Raw genomic sequence first — 15359 nt, 5'->3', positions numbered from 1 at the left:
ACACCTTTCTTAATTTTAAACCATTCAGTGTTCCCACGTTCTGTTCGAACAACTGTTCAGGTACAGATTCCTCATGAGCACAATTAAGTGTTCAGGAATATTCATACTTCACAGTGTTGTCCATATCTTGTCATGATCCAAACAATCGAAAGCCTTTGCGTAGTCAATAAAGCACAGGTAAACATCATTCTGATATTCTCTGCTTTCAGCCAAGATCCATCATATACCCAAACAAAAATGTCCCTCAAATACAATAGAGAAATGAAAACACTTCCAGATACACAGAAATAAAAATTTGTTTAAATTGCAAAAATCGTTGGGAAACCAGGATGAAAAAACAAAAAAAAGGCCACCTTTGCAAAAAAAAAAAACTGAAGCGAGTCCTTTGAAGTTAGAACCAACAACAACTTGAGACTGACATACATGACAATGCCACCCAAAATTCAATCCAGATATAGAATTATGCAAAGTAAACCTATACAATACTGAAAATATGGAACCAGAGATAGTAATTACAAAGCACAAAGTGGAGTAAAGTGTAGTATAGAGCTTCCAAATGGCAAGGAAGTCAAACAGATTTCAAGATAAAACAGGCTGTTTTAAACTGGGGAAGAAATTAGTAAGTAATTGGGTTGCTGAGTTGGAATCAACTCAACCGCACATAACAAACAACAGAAAAATACATTTGAACAGGTATGTATGTATGTATATATGGAGTATTGGTATGAAGTTGTAGGATAAGCAATGGACTGGCAACCACAAAGTTGGCGTTTCAAACACACCTACTGATCCTCAGAAACCCTAAACAGGACCGGTATGAGTCAGTACTGACCCAATGGCACTCAACAACAAAATACGCATATGCATGTGAGCATAAACTAGTGTGTAAAGATCCCCGGTAGTGTGTTGGGCTGCTAACCACAAGGCCACTCCAGTGCTGTCTGCTCCCATAAAGATCTGCTATCTCAGAAACACTAACAGAGTAGTTTGACTTTATGCTATGTTGTTAAGTGCTGTCGAGTTGGTTCCGACCTTAAGATTTCCAAGGAGCGACTGGTGAGCTTGAACTGCCAACCTTGTGGTTCAAACCAACTTTGCAGTCCAGTGCATTAACCCATAGCACTCTGTGCTACAGGGTCACTAATACTTGGAAATGAACTTAATAACAGTGGATTTGGTTTGTGTTTATACAAGTGTATATATATGCATCTGTACATGCACATTAAGTGTATGTATGTGATACGTACTCATGACAGTACATAAAAAAATATTGCAACAAGTATATGATTTGTAAATGTAAAAATGAGGATGTGCTCTCTAAGCCTTCACTCATTTCATAATTAAAAGTTAAAAAAAAAAAAGGTATAGCTACAAAAAAATCATAGAAATCATTATTTAAAATATCAAAATGTGAATCTATTACGTCTCGCTATTTCCTCCACTTCTGAAAGCAGTGTTTCCATTTTTCTAAAGTGTGATGCTATAGAATAAGCAGTGGACTGTAAACCACAAAGTGGTTGGTTCAAACCCTCCAGCTGCTTCTTAAAAACTCTAACAGGGTTGCTATGAGTCAGAACCGACTCAACTGCACTCAACAACAACCCTGACTAAGAATTCTTCACTCTTAGATTCTGCACCACCAAGTTGGTTCTGAATCATAGTGATTTACATCATATAAAAAGAAGTTTTGACATCCTCCAGGATTTCAAATTGTGGTTCATTTCAGTATTATTTGACTTTTGAGAACAAAAAGAATTTTGAAGAGGCAAGTTCAGGTCTATAAGGTAGACTGAATAAAGTTTCCCAGCAATATTCTCACAGGACAGTACTTATTACTCTTGAAGAATGAACAGGTGCATTGTTATGATGGGGTTGTTGTTGTTGTTGTTAGGTGCCATCAAGATGGTACCAACTCATAGCGACCTTATGCACAACAGAACAACACACTGCCTGATCCTGGGCCAACCTCATTGCTGTTGCCATGCTTGAGTCCATCAATGCTGCCACTTGGCCAATCCATCCCTGACCTTACCAAACATGATATCCATCTCCAGCGACTGGTCCTTCCTGACAATAGTAGGAGAGATGAAGTTTGGCCACCCTGGCCTCCAAGGAGCACTCTGGCTGCACTTCATCCAACACAGATCTGTTATTCTTTTGGCAGCCCATGGCACTTTCAATATTCTCCTCCAACACCATAACTCAAAAGCATCAATTCTTCTGTGGTCTTCCTTATTCACTGTCCAGCTTTCACATGCATATGAGGTTACTGAAAATATCATGGCTTGGGTCAGGCACACCTTAGTCTTCAAGCTGACATCTTTGCCCTTCAACACTTTCAACAGGTCTTGTGCAGCAGATTTGCCTAATGCAATACGTCGTTTGATTTCTTGACTGCTGCTTCCATGAGTGTTGTTAGTTGATCCAAGAAGAATGAAGTCCTTGACAACTTCAATCTTTTCTCCATATTCCTCAGCGGAACTTTCTTGGCCTTTTCCCCACCGTTACAATTCTCTATTTTCTTTAAAACTTCTTCACAATAAAACCCTATGACAACTCCAAGAAAATCTATCAAGATTGCCCCTTTGGATTCCCCAAAACAGTCACCATGACCTTCCAAACCTATCTCTCTGCCTTAAATTTAACTGGCCCAGCACATCCCCTCAGAAGACACTGGTTTGATTTGACCTTGCTCTCTGGATTGTATTGACAAATTCAAGATGTGTCCCACTCACAAATGTTCCATAAAAAAACATCTTCATTAGCTCTGATCTTGCGTTTTGAAAGACGGATGGAAATATCAGCTCTCCGAGCTAGATGATACTCATGCAATGCTTTTGGCACCTACCCAAAATAAAGACTGCCTAGGCCAAGATGTTTGCTTGAAATTGAAATACCAGAAATAATTGGAACTCATCAAAGTAAAGGGTAAAAATCAACATGCAAACATCCGTTGGATTCCTGTATACTAATAAGACAGCTCTGAAAAGGAAATGAGGAAGAGACCATTTACGATAGCTACCTAAAAGATTAAATACTTAGGAATGAATCTAATCAGAGAGAAACAAAGAGGTCTAAACAAAGAAACTCATAAAACACTAGTACAAGAAACCAAAAAAGACTTAATAGCAGTGGTTCTTTGTTTGTGTTTATACATTAGCAGTGGGTTTGGTTTGTGTTTATACAAGTATATACATACGCATCTGTACATGCACATGTAAGTGTGAAGACGGCACCTTGCTGATGTATATGAAGACATACTATTGTTAAAATGTCAATATTGACCAAAGCTACCTAAAGACATAATGCAATCTCAATCCAGACTTCAATGTCACTCATAAAAGAGACAGAAAAACTAATCAGCAACTTTATATGGGAAGCAAAGTGACTAAGGATAAGCAAAGCATAAATAAAAAAGAAGAACAAAATGAGTCTTCTGACTTTCTAATTTCAAAATCTACTATGAAACCACAATAGTTAAGAGTTTGCTACTAGTACAACAAAGACATAGATCACTGGAACAAACTGAGAACCCAAAAGTTATTCTACTCACCTAAGTTAGCTGATCTTTGACAAAGGATCCAAACACATTAAAATTGAGAGGAGTGGTCTGTTTCACAAGTGGTGCTAGAAAAACTGGAGATCCACTTGGAGAAGAATGAAACAAGATCTGTATTTCATATCATGTACAAAAATGAACTCAACATGGATTAAAGACCTAAATGTAAACCCTAAAACTATAAAGATTATTCATGACAACATAGGGGAAATACAGGGATTCTGATACATGATATAAATACACTATCAAACATAACTGAAAATATACAAAAAGCTGGAACCTCCTAAAAAGTAGACATGTGCAGCAAAAGATTTCATCAAAAGAGTGATAAAAAAGAATCCACAGTCGGGGGGGAAATTTTTGGCAAAAACATATCACACAATGGACTAATTCCAAAAATTCATACAAGTTCAACACCTCAACAAGAAAAATATAAATAATCCAATTTATAAATGGACAGAAGACATGAACAGCCACTTCATCAAAGACGGCACTTAGGCAGCCAACAAAAATTTGAAGAAATGTTCGCTATCAATATACCCTTGTGAGACATGAAAATCCAAATAAAGATGACTTACCATCTCACACCAGCATTAATTGCAAAGTTCAAAATATCAGAAAATAACAAATGCTGGTGAGGGTATAGAGGACTGGTACCCTCCTACACTGCTTGTTGTTGTTAGGTGCCATGGAGTCAGTACAGACTAATAGCAACCATATGCACAACAGAACAAAACACTGCCTGATCCTGGGACAACCTCACTATTGTTGTAGTGGATCATACAGGGGACAAGATTATGAAAATTTCTTAGATACTACCAAACACTTTCAGTTGCTGGCCTGGAGGTTCAGGACCACAATTCTTGGGGGACATCATTATTAATTGGTATAACATAGTCACAAAGCCAAAGTTCTACATCTACATCTGTGATTAGCAGCTTGGATCTTAAATGCTCATTGAGTGGCCATTTAAAATGCAACAATTTGTCTCTCTCTGTCTGGAGGGAGGAAATAAGAGTGACAAAAATTGAAGACACTTGGAATCAACTAGACCAATACATTGATGGATCATTAATGTTCACAACTAGATAGTGCTTCGCTACCACAACTAAGTGTTCTGAAAGGGATCACATTAGAAAGTCCTGGAAAGTGGGAGAAAATGTGAATCAAAATTAAAATTTTTCAAAAGACCAGACTTATTGGCTACATGGAGACTGGCGGAACCCTGAACTGTGGGCCTTGATCACCCTTCAGGTCTAGAACTGAATTAACCCTCATGGCAAACAATAGATAGGTATATGGGATAAAGGAACACTAGTGAGGTATGTGTACCATGGAATGGTCAACCATTCAAGATTAAAGGTGCAACATTTACATAAGGACAATATACAGAAAGGTTAGGAAACAAAGTAGAAGGGAAACAATAATCACAGGAAGGAAGTGGGATAAGTGATCTTACATTGTGGGATTGCAATCACTGAAATTAAGGAAAGTATGTTGTTTTTGTTGTTAAGTCTCATCGAGTTGTTTCCAACCCACAGGGACCCTGTGTAGGGTTTCCGAGGGACAAGTGGTGAGCTTGAACCGCCAACTTTGCAGTTCAAATGCAGTCTGGCACATTCACCCACAGCGTCACACCAGGATGTAAAACTGGTAACATACTTTGTTAATTCACAATAAAAAATAAGGGAAATAAACAAGTGTTCAAAGACCTAAATGTAAAACTTAAATATAGAAGCATAAAATCATCACTGAAAAAACAGGGAAAAACTCAGGGGCTTTGATACATGGCATAAACACACTATGAAAACATAACAGAAAACAATCAAACAGCTGAAGACAATATAAATTACCTCCTAAAAATTAGACACTTATGTAAAAGGAGCTCTGGTAGCGTAGTGGTTACAAATTGGTCAAATTCCTAGTGAATTTTATTAAACATTCAGCGAAGAGCTAATACCAATTTTACACAAAGTATTCTAGAACACAGAAAAGGTTGGAAAACTGTATGCGTTCTGGAACACTAGTAAAAATCACTAGGAAAGTCATGTTGGCGTGGATTTTTTTTTTTTTTTACTTTTCTAATGACTTTATCCTTTTATTATTCTTTATTGTTAAGTGACATCAAGTAGGTACTGACTCACAGCGACCTTATGCATAGAGAACAAAACACTGCCCGATTGTGGGCCAACCTCACTATTGTTGCTACGCTTGAGCCCATCGATGCTGCCACTTGGCCAATCTATCTCATTGGGGGGCTTCCTCTTTTTCTCTGACCCTTCACCTTACTAAACACGATATCCTTCTCCAGCGACTGGTCCCTCCTGACAATATGTCCCAAGTATGAGAGACGAAGTTTGGCCATCTTGACCTCCAAGGAGCACTCTGGCTGCACTTCTTCCAAAACGGATCTATTGGTTCTTTTGGCAGCCCATGGGACTGTCAATATTCTCCAACACCATCACTCAAAAGCATCATTGAATAAAGAAGATCGTAGAAGGATTGGACCGATTGATCCTTTTGTTATAGGTCTGTTCAACTTTTTATGAAGTGAACATAACCATCAAACCAAAACCAGGCAAAGATATCACTAAAAAAGAATATTTTAGAACAGTATCCTTCATGAATGGTAGTATGCCATCAAATCAGTTCCGACTCATAGCGACCTTATACAGGATTTCCAAGGCTGTAAATTTTTATGGGACAAGATACAAAAGTTCTCAACAAAATCCTAAGCCAACAGAATTCAACAACATATCCATTTTATATATTATGACTAGTGGGATTCCTATCAGGCATACAAGGGTGTCTACCAAATAAGTAAAAAAAAAGAAAGAAAGGAAATGAACTGAATGATCATATCAATTGACGCACAAAAGGCAACTGACAAAATCCAACATCCATTCTTAGTAAAAACATTCAACAAAGTAGGAATTAAAGAGAAATTCAGCATAGTAAGAGTACACATACATATCCAAGAACCAACATTACTCTCAACAGAGAGTAATTGACAGCATTTGGTTTGCAAACAGGAACCACACAAGGATGGCTTTTATCACCACTCTTAATCAATATTTTTATAAGGCAAAAAAGGAAAATTAAAGGCATCCAAATTGACAAAGATGAAGTAAAACTCTATTTTCATATATGATCTTATACATAGAGAATTCCAAAGACTCAGCAGAGAATTACTTGAAATTATTGAAAGATTCAGCAAAGTGGCAGTCTATTAAGATCAATATACAAAAATTAGATGGTTAGTGCAATTAATAGAGACAGCTCTGAAAAAAGGAAATTAGGAAAACAATACCATTTACAATGTTGTTGTTGGTAAATGCCATCGATTCTGACTCATAGTGACCCTGTATAAGATTTCCGAGGAGCAGTTGGTGATTTTGAACCGCTGACCTTGTGGCTCAAATCAACCTTTTGGTCCAGTGTATTATCCCACAGCACCACACCAGGACTCTATCAAAAGATGAAATACTTAGAAATAAATCTAAACCAGAGAAACAAAAACCTATACAAAGAAAATAAAACGTAACTACAAGAAACCAAAAGACATTTATAAAAATTGAAGAATGTACCATGCTCATGGATAGGAAGGCTTAATATGGTGAAAATGTCCATATTACCCAAAGCAATCTATAAATACAATACAATCCCAATCCAGATCCTAACATCATTCATTAAAGAGACAGAAAAAAATTATCACTAACTTTATATAGAAAGGAAACAGACCTCAGATAACCAAAGCACTAATTAAAACATAATACACATTATTAGTAGAAAAAATAGATGACTGAGACCTCCTAAAAATTAAGACACTTGTGTGCATTCAAAGATTTCGCCAACAGAGTAAAAAGGGAGTCCATATACTTGGAAAATTATTGCTACAACACAAGGGACTAATATCTAAAATTTTAGTAAACTACAACTCTGCAAGAAAAAGATAAGCAGTCCCATTTAAAAACGGGCAGAGTTTAGGAACAGACACTTCACCAAAGAAGACATTTGGGCAGTCAACAACTGTAAAGAAATGTTCACAATCATTAGCCAGTAGAGGAATGCAAATTAAAACAATGACATATCATCTCACACCAGCATTAACAGTGAAGTTAAAAAAAAAACCAAAAACGACAAACACTGGCAAGAGTAAGGAGAGACTGTGGCCCTCCTACACTGCTGGTGGGACTATAAAATGGTTCAAAAACTCTCGAAAACAGGATGGCACTTTCACAGAAAGTTGGAAATAGAAATATCTTATGATCCAGCAACCTCTCTACTTGTTATATATATATCCACAAGAAATACAAACCAGGACACGAGTATATATATACATATACACATACACACACACTGATGTTCATCACATCACTATTCACAACAGCAAAAAGATGGAGATAGCTTAAATGCCCATCAACAGAAGAATAAACAAACTTTGGTACATACACACAATGAAATACTATGCAACCTTGAGGACTAACAATGAATCAACACAACATTTCTATGAAATGTTTATTCGTCTTATGGATGAATCTGGTAGACACTATGCTAAGTGGAATTAGTCCATCACAAAAGGACAAATATTGTATGAGACCATTACTGTAAGATCTTAAGAAAATGTTTTCATAATAAAAGAAACATTCCTTGATAGTTAGCAAGGGTGGGAGGAAAGGGAGAAAAATTCACTGGCTATGGTGTTGCTGATGTTAAGTGCAGTTGAGTAGTTTTCAACTTAACAATCTTATATAGAGTTTCCAAGGAACATCTGGTTGAGCCTTGCCATCCAGTGCATTAACCCGCAGTGCCACACAATTACCAGTGGTGGGAGGAAAGGAAGACTAAATCATAGGCTACAGGGTAGGCACATGTGAACTCAAGTGACAGGGAAAGCAATATACAGGGAAGTGCAATATACAAGAGGGAGCATGGCACAAAAATTAAGAAGACAGATTAGGACCTGGGGAGGTATGCATGGACTAAAGGTAATAGAAGTTAATAGTGATACACAACCTTCAAACAACAGTGTTCTGTGCATAGATTCATGGATTGAGGCATGGGCTGAATAGTTAAGGGAGGAGGAGTGATTTTATTTATTTATTTATTGCTCTCTCTCTCTCTCTCTGTATATATATATTGCTTTGTTTTGTTTATTAAGGCAATGAGTATCCTGCAACTTATAGTAGCTTGGCAACATATTTTCTTCTACAGTAAATGAACATAGTTTACATATTCAAAGTAACAGCAAAATAAATAGTTGATTATTACAAATCCTGGAAACAAAATAAAATGAAACTTGTACCTTAAGTGAGGCAAGTGGATGTTCTGGACCAAGTAAACTCCAATGAAAAGAAGCCAAATCTTCATCAGGTAGAATATGATTACCTGGAATATATAACGTGCATAACAGAAAAGCCAATGATCATAAGTGATATAAAGGAAACTTTTAATTACTACATTTTATTACCAGTAATAGATACCCTATTTGTTTGTTTTAGACTTTTCAATGACTTCTCAGGACTATCTCACCTAATATATAAACTTACAAAATGAGAATTATTTCTTAACCTTTTAATATAAAGAAATACAGCAGACAAACTTCAGGTAGCTGCCTCAAGTATGGTATGAACTTTTAGTATACATTTAAAAGCATTCAAACTATATACAGCATAAGTGTATAGTGACATCCAGAGCAGTAATTAATAGTATATACCTAACTGAAAAAGGTCAATCTGATAATGCCCAGGATACCAAATATTGACTAGATACAAGTTTTCATTTGTTTATAAAATGACTGTGGTCCAAACCGTGTTATGTGAACTAGGTTCAGCAACCAAATATGCATCTACACTGTGATAAAGTCTTTCTAATCAAAATTAAATTTCAACTATTATTGATTGTAAATTGACCAACAGTACAGTAATTTCTACTATAACCCATAAACATATATGACAAAGAACATACTACAATACTACTAATGAGTGCTGGTGGTGGCTGTGGCAGCTATGTGCCGTGGAATCAGTTCCAACTCATATTGCCCCTGTACAGGGTTTCCAAGGCTATAAATCTTTACAGGAGCAGAAATCCTCATCTTTCTCCCACGGAACAGCTGGTAGTTTCGAACTGTTCACCTTGCAGTTTGCAGCTCGATTCGTAACCACTACTCTACCAGAACTTCTAACAAGCATAATATCCTACCACCAGTACTATGTACCAGTCTATAAATAAGAACTGTGGTCAAAAGAGAAATCACACTTTTTGCAATAAAATACTTTCATTGTAGTAATTGAATACTTGATGATAATAACATCTTTAGTATGCTGGTTCTGTCAATGTATTTTAAAAAAGTAATTTCCTAAATAATTCTATGGCTATGAAAACAACTGCCTTCACATTCAAACAGTGAATTCATTAATTAAGTATTAATAGAAAACAAAGTAAGGTGAGATCAATCACTTATAAACTGCTATATATCATATTTAAAATACCCAAATAGAAAATACAGAAATACTGAACTATCATAATATCTACATAAGAAAAGTTATTTTTAACTGTCCAGGTTATAGTCCTTTGTATTGTCTTCCTATCAATAGACTGCACAGAATTTTCCTGTGAATTAAGTGTAAAGTATCCAATGTTTTTGTTTTGTTTTGTTTTTAATTTAGTTTGAAAAAACACTAGGCTCTAGACCCAGAGAGAGAGAGGGGCTGTGTGCTGACGACTGGAGGGCAGGCTTGCAGGGTGTACCCTTTGCTTGGTTGATGATGCATTGTAGCCATGGCAAGGAAACAATATACAATAGGATGAATGTAAAGCTAATGTTCTTCCATGTAAACTATCACATAATTCACAACAAAACATTAAAAAAAAAAAAAAAAGAAACACTACGCCAACTTCAACATCACTTAAAATCTTGGTTAAAACTTGAATTGAATTTTTAAAAGATAGAGAAGGACCTCTGGTAGCGTAGTGATTACAAGTCGGGCTGCTAACCTCAAGGTCTGCAGTTAGAAACTACCAGCTGTTCCACAGGAGAAAGATAAGGGTTTCTGCTCCGGTAAAGATTTACAGTCTCAGAAACCCTATGCAGGGTCGCTATGAGTCGGAACTGACTCCACAGCACTCCACCACCACCAGAGAAAGAAATGAAAAAACAGATCTTATGATCTTTATACCAAATGCTTAAATGAACATTCTACCCAATTTTCCTCACACAAAACTTATATAGCTATATTTCTTTACAAAAAGGGGGGAAAAAGCATACTTTCTTATATGAGGAAATTGAGGCTTTTACAAAACTAAAATACAAGAAAAGCACAAAACTAAAATACAAGAAAAGCACAAATTATTAAGACTTAATAATTTGCCTAAAAATTTTAAAGAAATTCCAAGCCTTAATTAGATGAAACTTTACTACTGATTTTGTTTAAAAACTATGTTAAACACTTTAACTAAAAATGAGTTGGCAATGTTTCTTAGAGAAGATAAACAAATATTTGTACCACACTTCAAATTGGTTAAATCAGATTTTAAAAGCATGAAATTTCCCCATTCATTTAAAGTCAATTAATATTCCCAATTTATTCTGCCTAACATTTAAACAAATATAAACTTCTCATAATGTGCCCATCCACATAATTTTCCTATCAAAGGAAATAACCTCTTTCTAGTATCTGAAAATATGAAGGTATAGTCAGATAAGTTTTAATCCTAACCTCACAAGAACTCCCTAAAATAATGGATGAAAGTCGTCAAGTTCTAACTTAAAAATACATACACACAAGGGTAAGTGAAAATATACTGCTACAAAATCATAGAAACCTTTATTTAAAATGTTAAAATGTGAAGCTGTATTTTTCAACATATCCTACACTTAAGATAGTTATTTCCAACTCTCTAAAGCTTCCCTGAAATCCTGGTATGTCATGTCACTGTGTGTTAATGTGCTGGACTGCAAATTCGTCTGGACCACATGGTCAGCGGTTCAGGCTCACCAGTCACTTCTCAGAAACTCTATACAGGTTTGCCATGGCTCAGAACTGAACAACAACAACCCTTCCCTGGGCTCTAGTTAACAAAGTGGTCACAAACTGGGCTGCTAACCTCAAAGTCAGCAGTTTGAAACTACCAGCAGTTCTGCAAGAGAAAGATTCAGCTTTCTGCTTCCATAAAGATTTACAGCCTCAGAAACTCTATACAGGGTCGCTTATGAGTCAGAACCAACTCCACAGCATACCACCAAACCTTCCCTGGGAGTCCTGCTGATGTGGTGCTGTGGGTTAATGCGCTGGACTACAAGGTTAGTTTCAACCTCAAGATAGGTGATTCAAATTAGCCGCTCCTTGGAAACCCTGTACAGGGTCACTATGGATCGGAACCAACTCAAAAGCACTTAACAACAACAACAACAAACCTTCCCTAAAGTATTACATGCTAACAGTAAAATTTGAAATGCTACCACAAAATGCTAAATAGAGTATTATAGCTCCCTTACTATAATTTCTAATTGTGTAAGACATTATTGGAATGTTCATAAAAAATCTTTCTGGTGACCAGAAATTTCTAAAAATAGCCAACAATCTAATTCCTCTCTTAAAACACAAAAGAAATGGGCTGCTAACCTATGTGGAATAAAGATTGTAAAATAGTACAGTAACATCTCACTTATCTAAAGATAGCTTATCTTTTGAAAAGGACCCTGGAGTCACCAAAGCCTAACTAAATCTGACAGCTACAAATTACACATTTTCACCACAGGAGCTCTACAGGTTCTCACTCAGAGCACACTTATTCATATTGTCAGCACTAACTTTCAGCACATTAGAGCTGGATTGTAAAGCAGCTAGAGACATGCATACTAAAAGCGTAAGAAAGGGTAGCTGACAAAAGGGAAAGGTCAGAAAAATCACTATAAAATACAAATATAAAGTGATAGATGACTAGGAAAATTATCTTAAGTAAAAGAATTTAGCAAATCAAAGCTTAGTTTCTAGAGTCCCCCAAGGAGTTTCCCAAAGAAAATATTTATGGCATAATTTCTTCTGTAATAGATACATTTATGCCCAAGTTTAAATATCTAGCTTTCACAGTTAACATCTATGAGTTTAAAACGTTATTTTTGTAAAACTTTAAGTGAGCTTATCCATAAAATTATTTTTCAGCCTGGATTGAACAATACAAAAATACACATTTAAAAACAAAAGTAACACATTACAGCTATAATAGGTCATATGACAGCAAAATTTGATAGTAAGAAATGTTAAAGAGCCCTTTCCTTCAATCTTTCACATTTAAAACATAACTTTAAAACTGAAATTTTAAAATGTACAATATGCTCATAGTATAGTAACTCCTTTATAAAATAAACTTTTCATACTACTCCACCTACCTAATAGAGCAGCAAAAATAGGAAAACGATTTGGATTCAGGTCCAGTTGCTTGGCAACTTCATGCATCAGATATTGGCTTGTTGTGAGACTTTTCCCATTTCGGCTCAGTTTTAGGGCATGGGCACTGAAATAGTAGGGGATGTTGCACAATGCATAATCAGAGTCATATGCAACCAAGCCATGGAAACCATTTTCTCTGCAGAAACCAATTACTTCTTGATGATGATCCTCAATGCTCTGTGCAACCTATGCAAATGAGAAAAACACTTCATCAAAGGTAGTGGAACTCTGTAATAATATGCTCAATAAGTAGATATTGTTTATACAAAATCTGAAAATGTACAAATATTAAAGAGACCAAAGAAAGCAGCCATACAGCCGAAAGTGCCTAATAAAATGATTTAATATACTGTTCATACAAGAAATTTCTGTGGATAAAAGGGATTTAAATTATCTTCTCATCAGTAACTTATGATTCTTTTATTCTACATTGTAATTTATCTTTTTTTTTGTCACGTTCTAAAACCACCCTGCTTAAAATACACAATGCAAGCTGGCTCTTTTTTGATAGTATTTTTAAGAAAAAAGAGAAAGGCAGGGAAACAGGGTGAAAAGGAAGGAGATAGAAGTCATCAACCTACAGTGAAACAAAACAATTAAATTGTCCTTCAAATTAGATCAAATGTATCAAATTTGACATCTTAAAAGATGACAGTCGATATTATCCATCATCTTCTTGGCTAATTCCAAAAAAGATGAGGCTTTCTTGCTCCTGTAAAGATTTTCAGCCTCAGAAAAAATTGGAAATGACCCAGTGATCCCTCTACTTGGTATATATCGACAAGAAATTAAGATGTAGGATGAGAGTACATCTATGCAAACTGAAGTTCATCGCAGCACTATTCACAAAAGAAAAAGATGGAGAAAGTCTAAATGCCCATCAATGGAAGAATGGATAAACAAACTTTGGTACATACACAAAATGGGATACTATGCAATTTTGAAAAATAGCAATGCACTGAGAGACACCCCATTAACATAGATGAACCTAGAGAACATTATCCTGAGTGAAATTCGTCAGCCACAATAGGTCAAATATTTTATGAGACCACTATTGTAAAAACTCAAGAGAAGGTTTTAATAATAAAAGAAATATTCTTTGATGGCTACCAGGGGTGGGAGGGAAGGGAGAGTAATTCACTGGCTAGAGGGTTGTTGTTGTTGTTAAGTGCAGTCGAGTCGGTTCCAACCCATAGGGACCCTGAACAGGGTTTGCAAGGCTGTAAATCTTTACAGCAACAGAAAGCCTCATCTTTCTCCTGCAGAGCAGCTGGTAGTTTTGAACAGCTGACCTTACGGTTCACAGTCCGATTCGTAACCACTACACTACCAGAGCTCCTTTAAAACACATGTTAACTCAGGTGACAGGGAGGGCAAAATACAAAAACAGGTAAGTTGGCAGAAGACTGATGAAGACACAGGGCTAAAGGAGATAGAGGTAAATAGTGATAAATACACAACCTTAGAACAACAGCATTCTTTGTGTAGATGCCTGGACAGAGACACAGACTGAATGAGTATATAGGAAGAAGAGTGGGGTAGATATGCATTTACATATTGTTAAGTGCCATTGAATCAGTTTCAACCCATAGCAACTTGTACATGGGCATTTATATTTCTTGCGAATACAACTATGAATGTGGTAGAGTATATAGTGGACAAAGTAATGAAAACTTCTCAGATATCATCAAACATCTTAATGAGTTACTTGGGCTTGGGATCCCAGAACCATAGTCTCAGGGAACAACAAAGTCAGTTGGTATAACAGACCACAAAAACAATGTTCTACATCCTACTTTAGTGAATAGCATATGGGATCTTAAGAGGTCACGAGCAGCATGTATTGGTGCAGCTATTGTTCTCTCCATGTTCACAAGAAAGAAGAGCAATCAAGAATTGAAGAGACTTCCATCCAGAGCATTCTGAGGGGAAACATTCCCACTTGAAAGGACAAGCAGACCAGCCTGGAACAGCCAGAGGAAAAGAAGATACTTCTTGAAAGAAAGATCAGCAGGAAAAATCCAAAACAAAATGGCAGTCTGATTGGCTACTACAAGAACAAGTAAGTTGTTCACCAGGGAGCCATCAAGGCAAGCAATCCAGTCCCTTCAGGACAAACCTCTACTCCAATACTGACACTCAAAGGGAACATGAACAGGCAAGTAAGATTGCTGTTGGTCTACTGGTGAGTAGAAGAGGAGGAAAGGCAGCATGAAGTTAAGGGCTGAGTTTGACCACATTCCATAGACTCCCATCAACCTGGAGATGAGAAAGAGAAGAGGAAAGACTGTTTGGTCCGATACGTGGTGAGACATGGGAATTCCTGAGCCCATGGGCAAGGACATAGC

General features: G+C 36.4%; 1 protein-coding gene across 2 annotated transcripts in view; it reads right to left on the bottom strand.

Annotated features, from left to right (window-relative positions):
* FAM120A (family with sequence similarity 120A) overlaps positions 1-15359 on the bottom strand; it is a 203013-nt gene that overhangs the window by 142524 nt on the left and 45130 nt on the right. For both annotated transcript variants that reach the window (XM_006876241.1, XM_006876240.1), the window contains exons 2-3: positions 12951-13197; positions 8865-8947 (exon numbers count right to left, since the gene is read on the bottom strand). In XM_006876241.1, coding sequence (XP_006876303.1) covers positions 8865-8947; positions 12951-13197 — 330 coding nt within the window. The remainder of the gene's footprint in view (positions 1-8864; positions 8948-12950; positions 13198-15359) is intronic.

This window comes from Chrysochloris asiatica, unplaced genomic scaffold, assembly GCF_000296735.1.
Source record: "Chrysochloris asiatica unplaced genomic scaffold, ChrAsi1.0 scaffold00369, whole genome shotgun sequence".
NCBI lineage: Eukaryota > Metazoa > Chordata > Mammalia > Afrosoricida > Chrysochloridae > Chrysochloris > Chrysochloris asiatica.
Note: the sequence above shows the minus strand (reverse complement) of the source record. Positions and strands in the feature narration are given on the sequence as shown.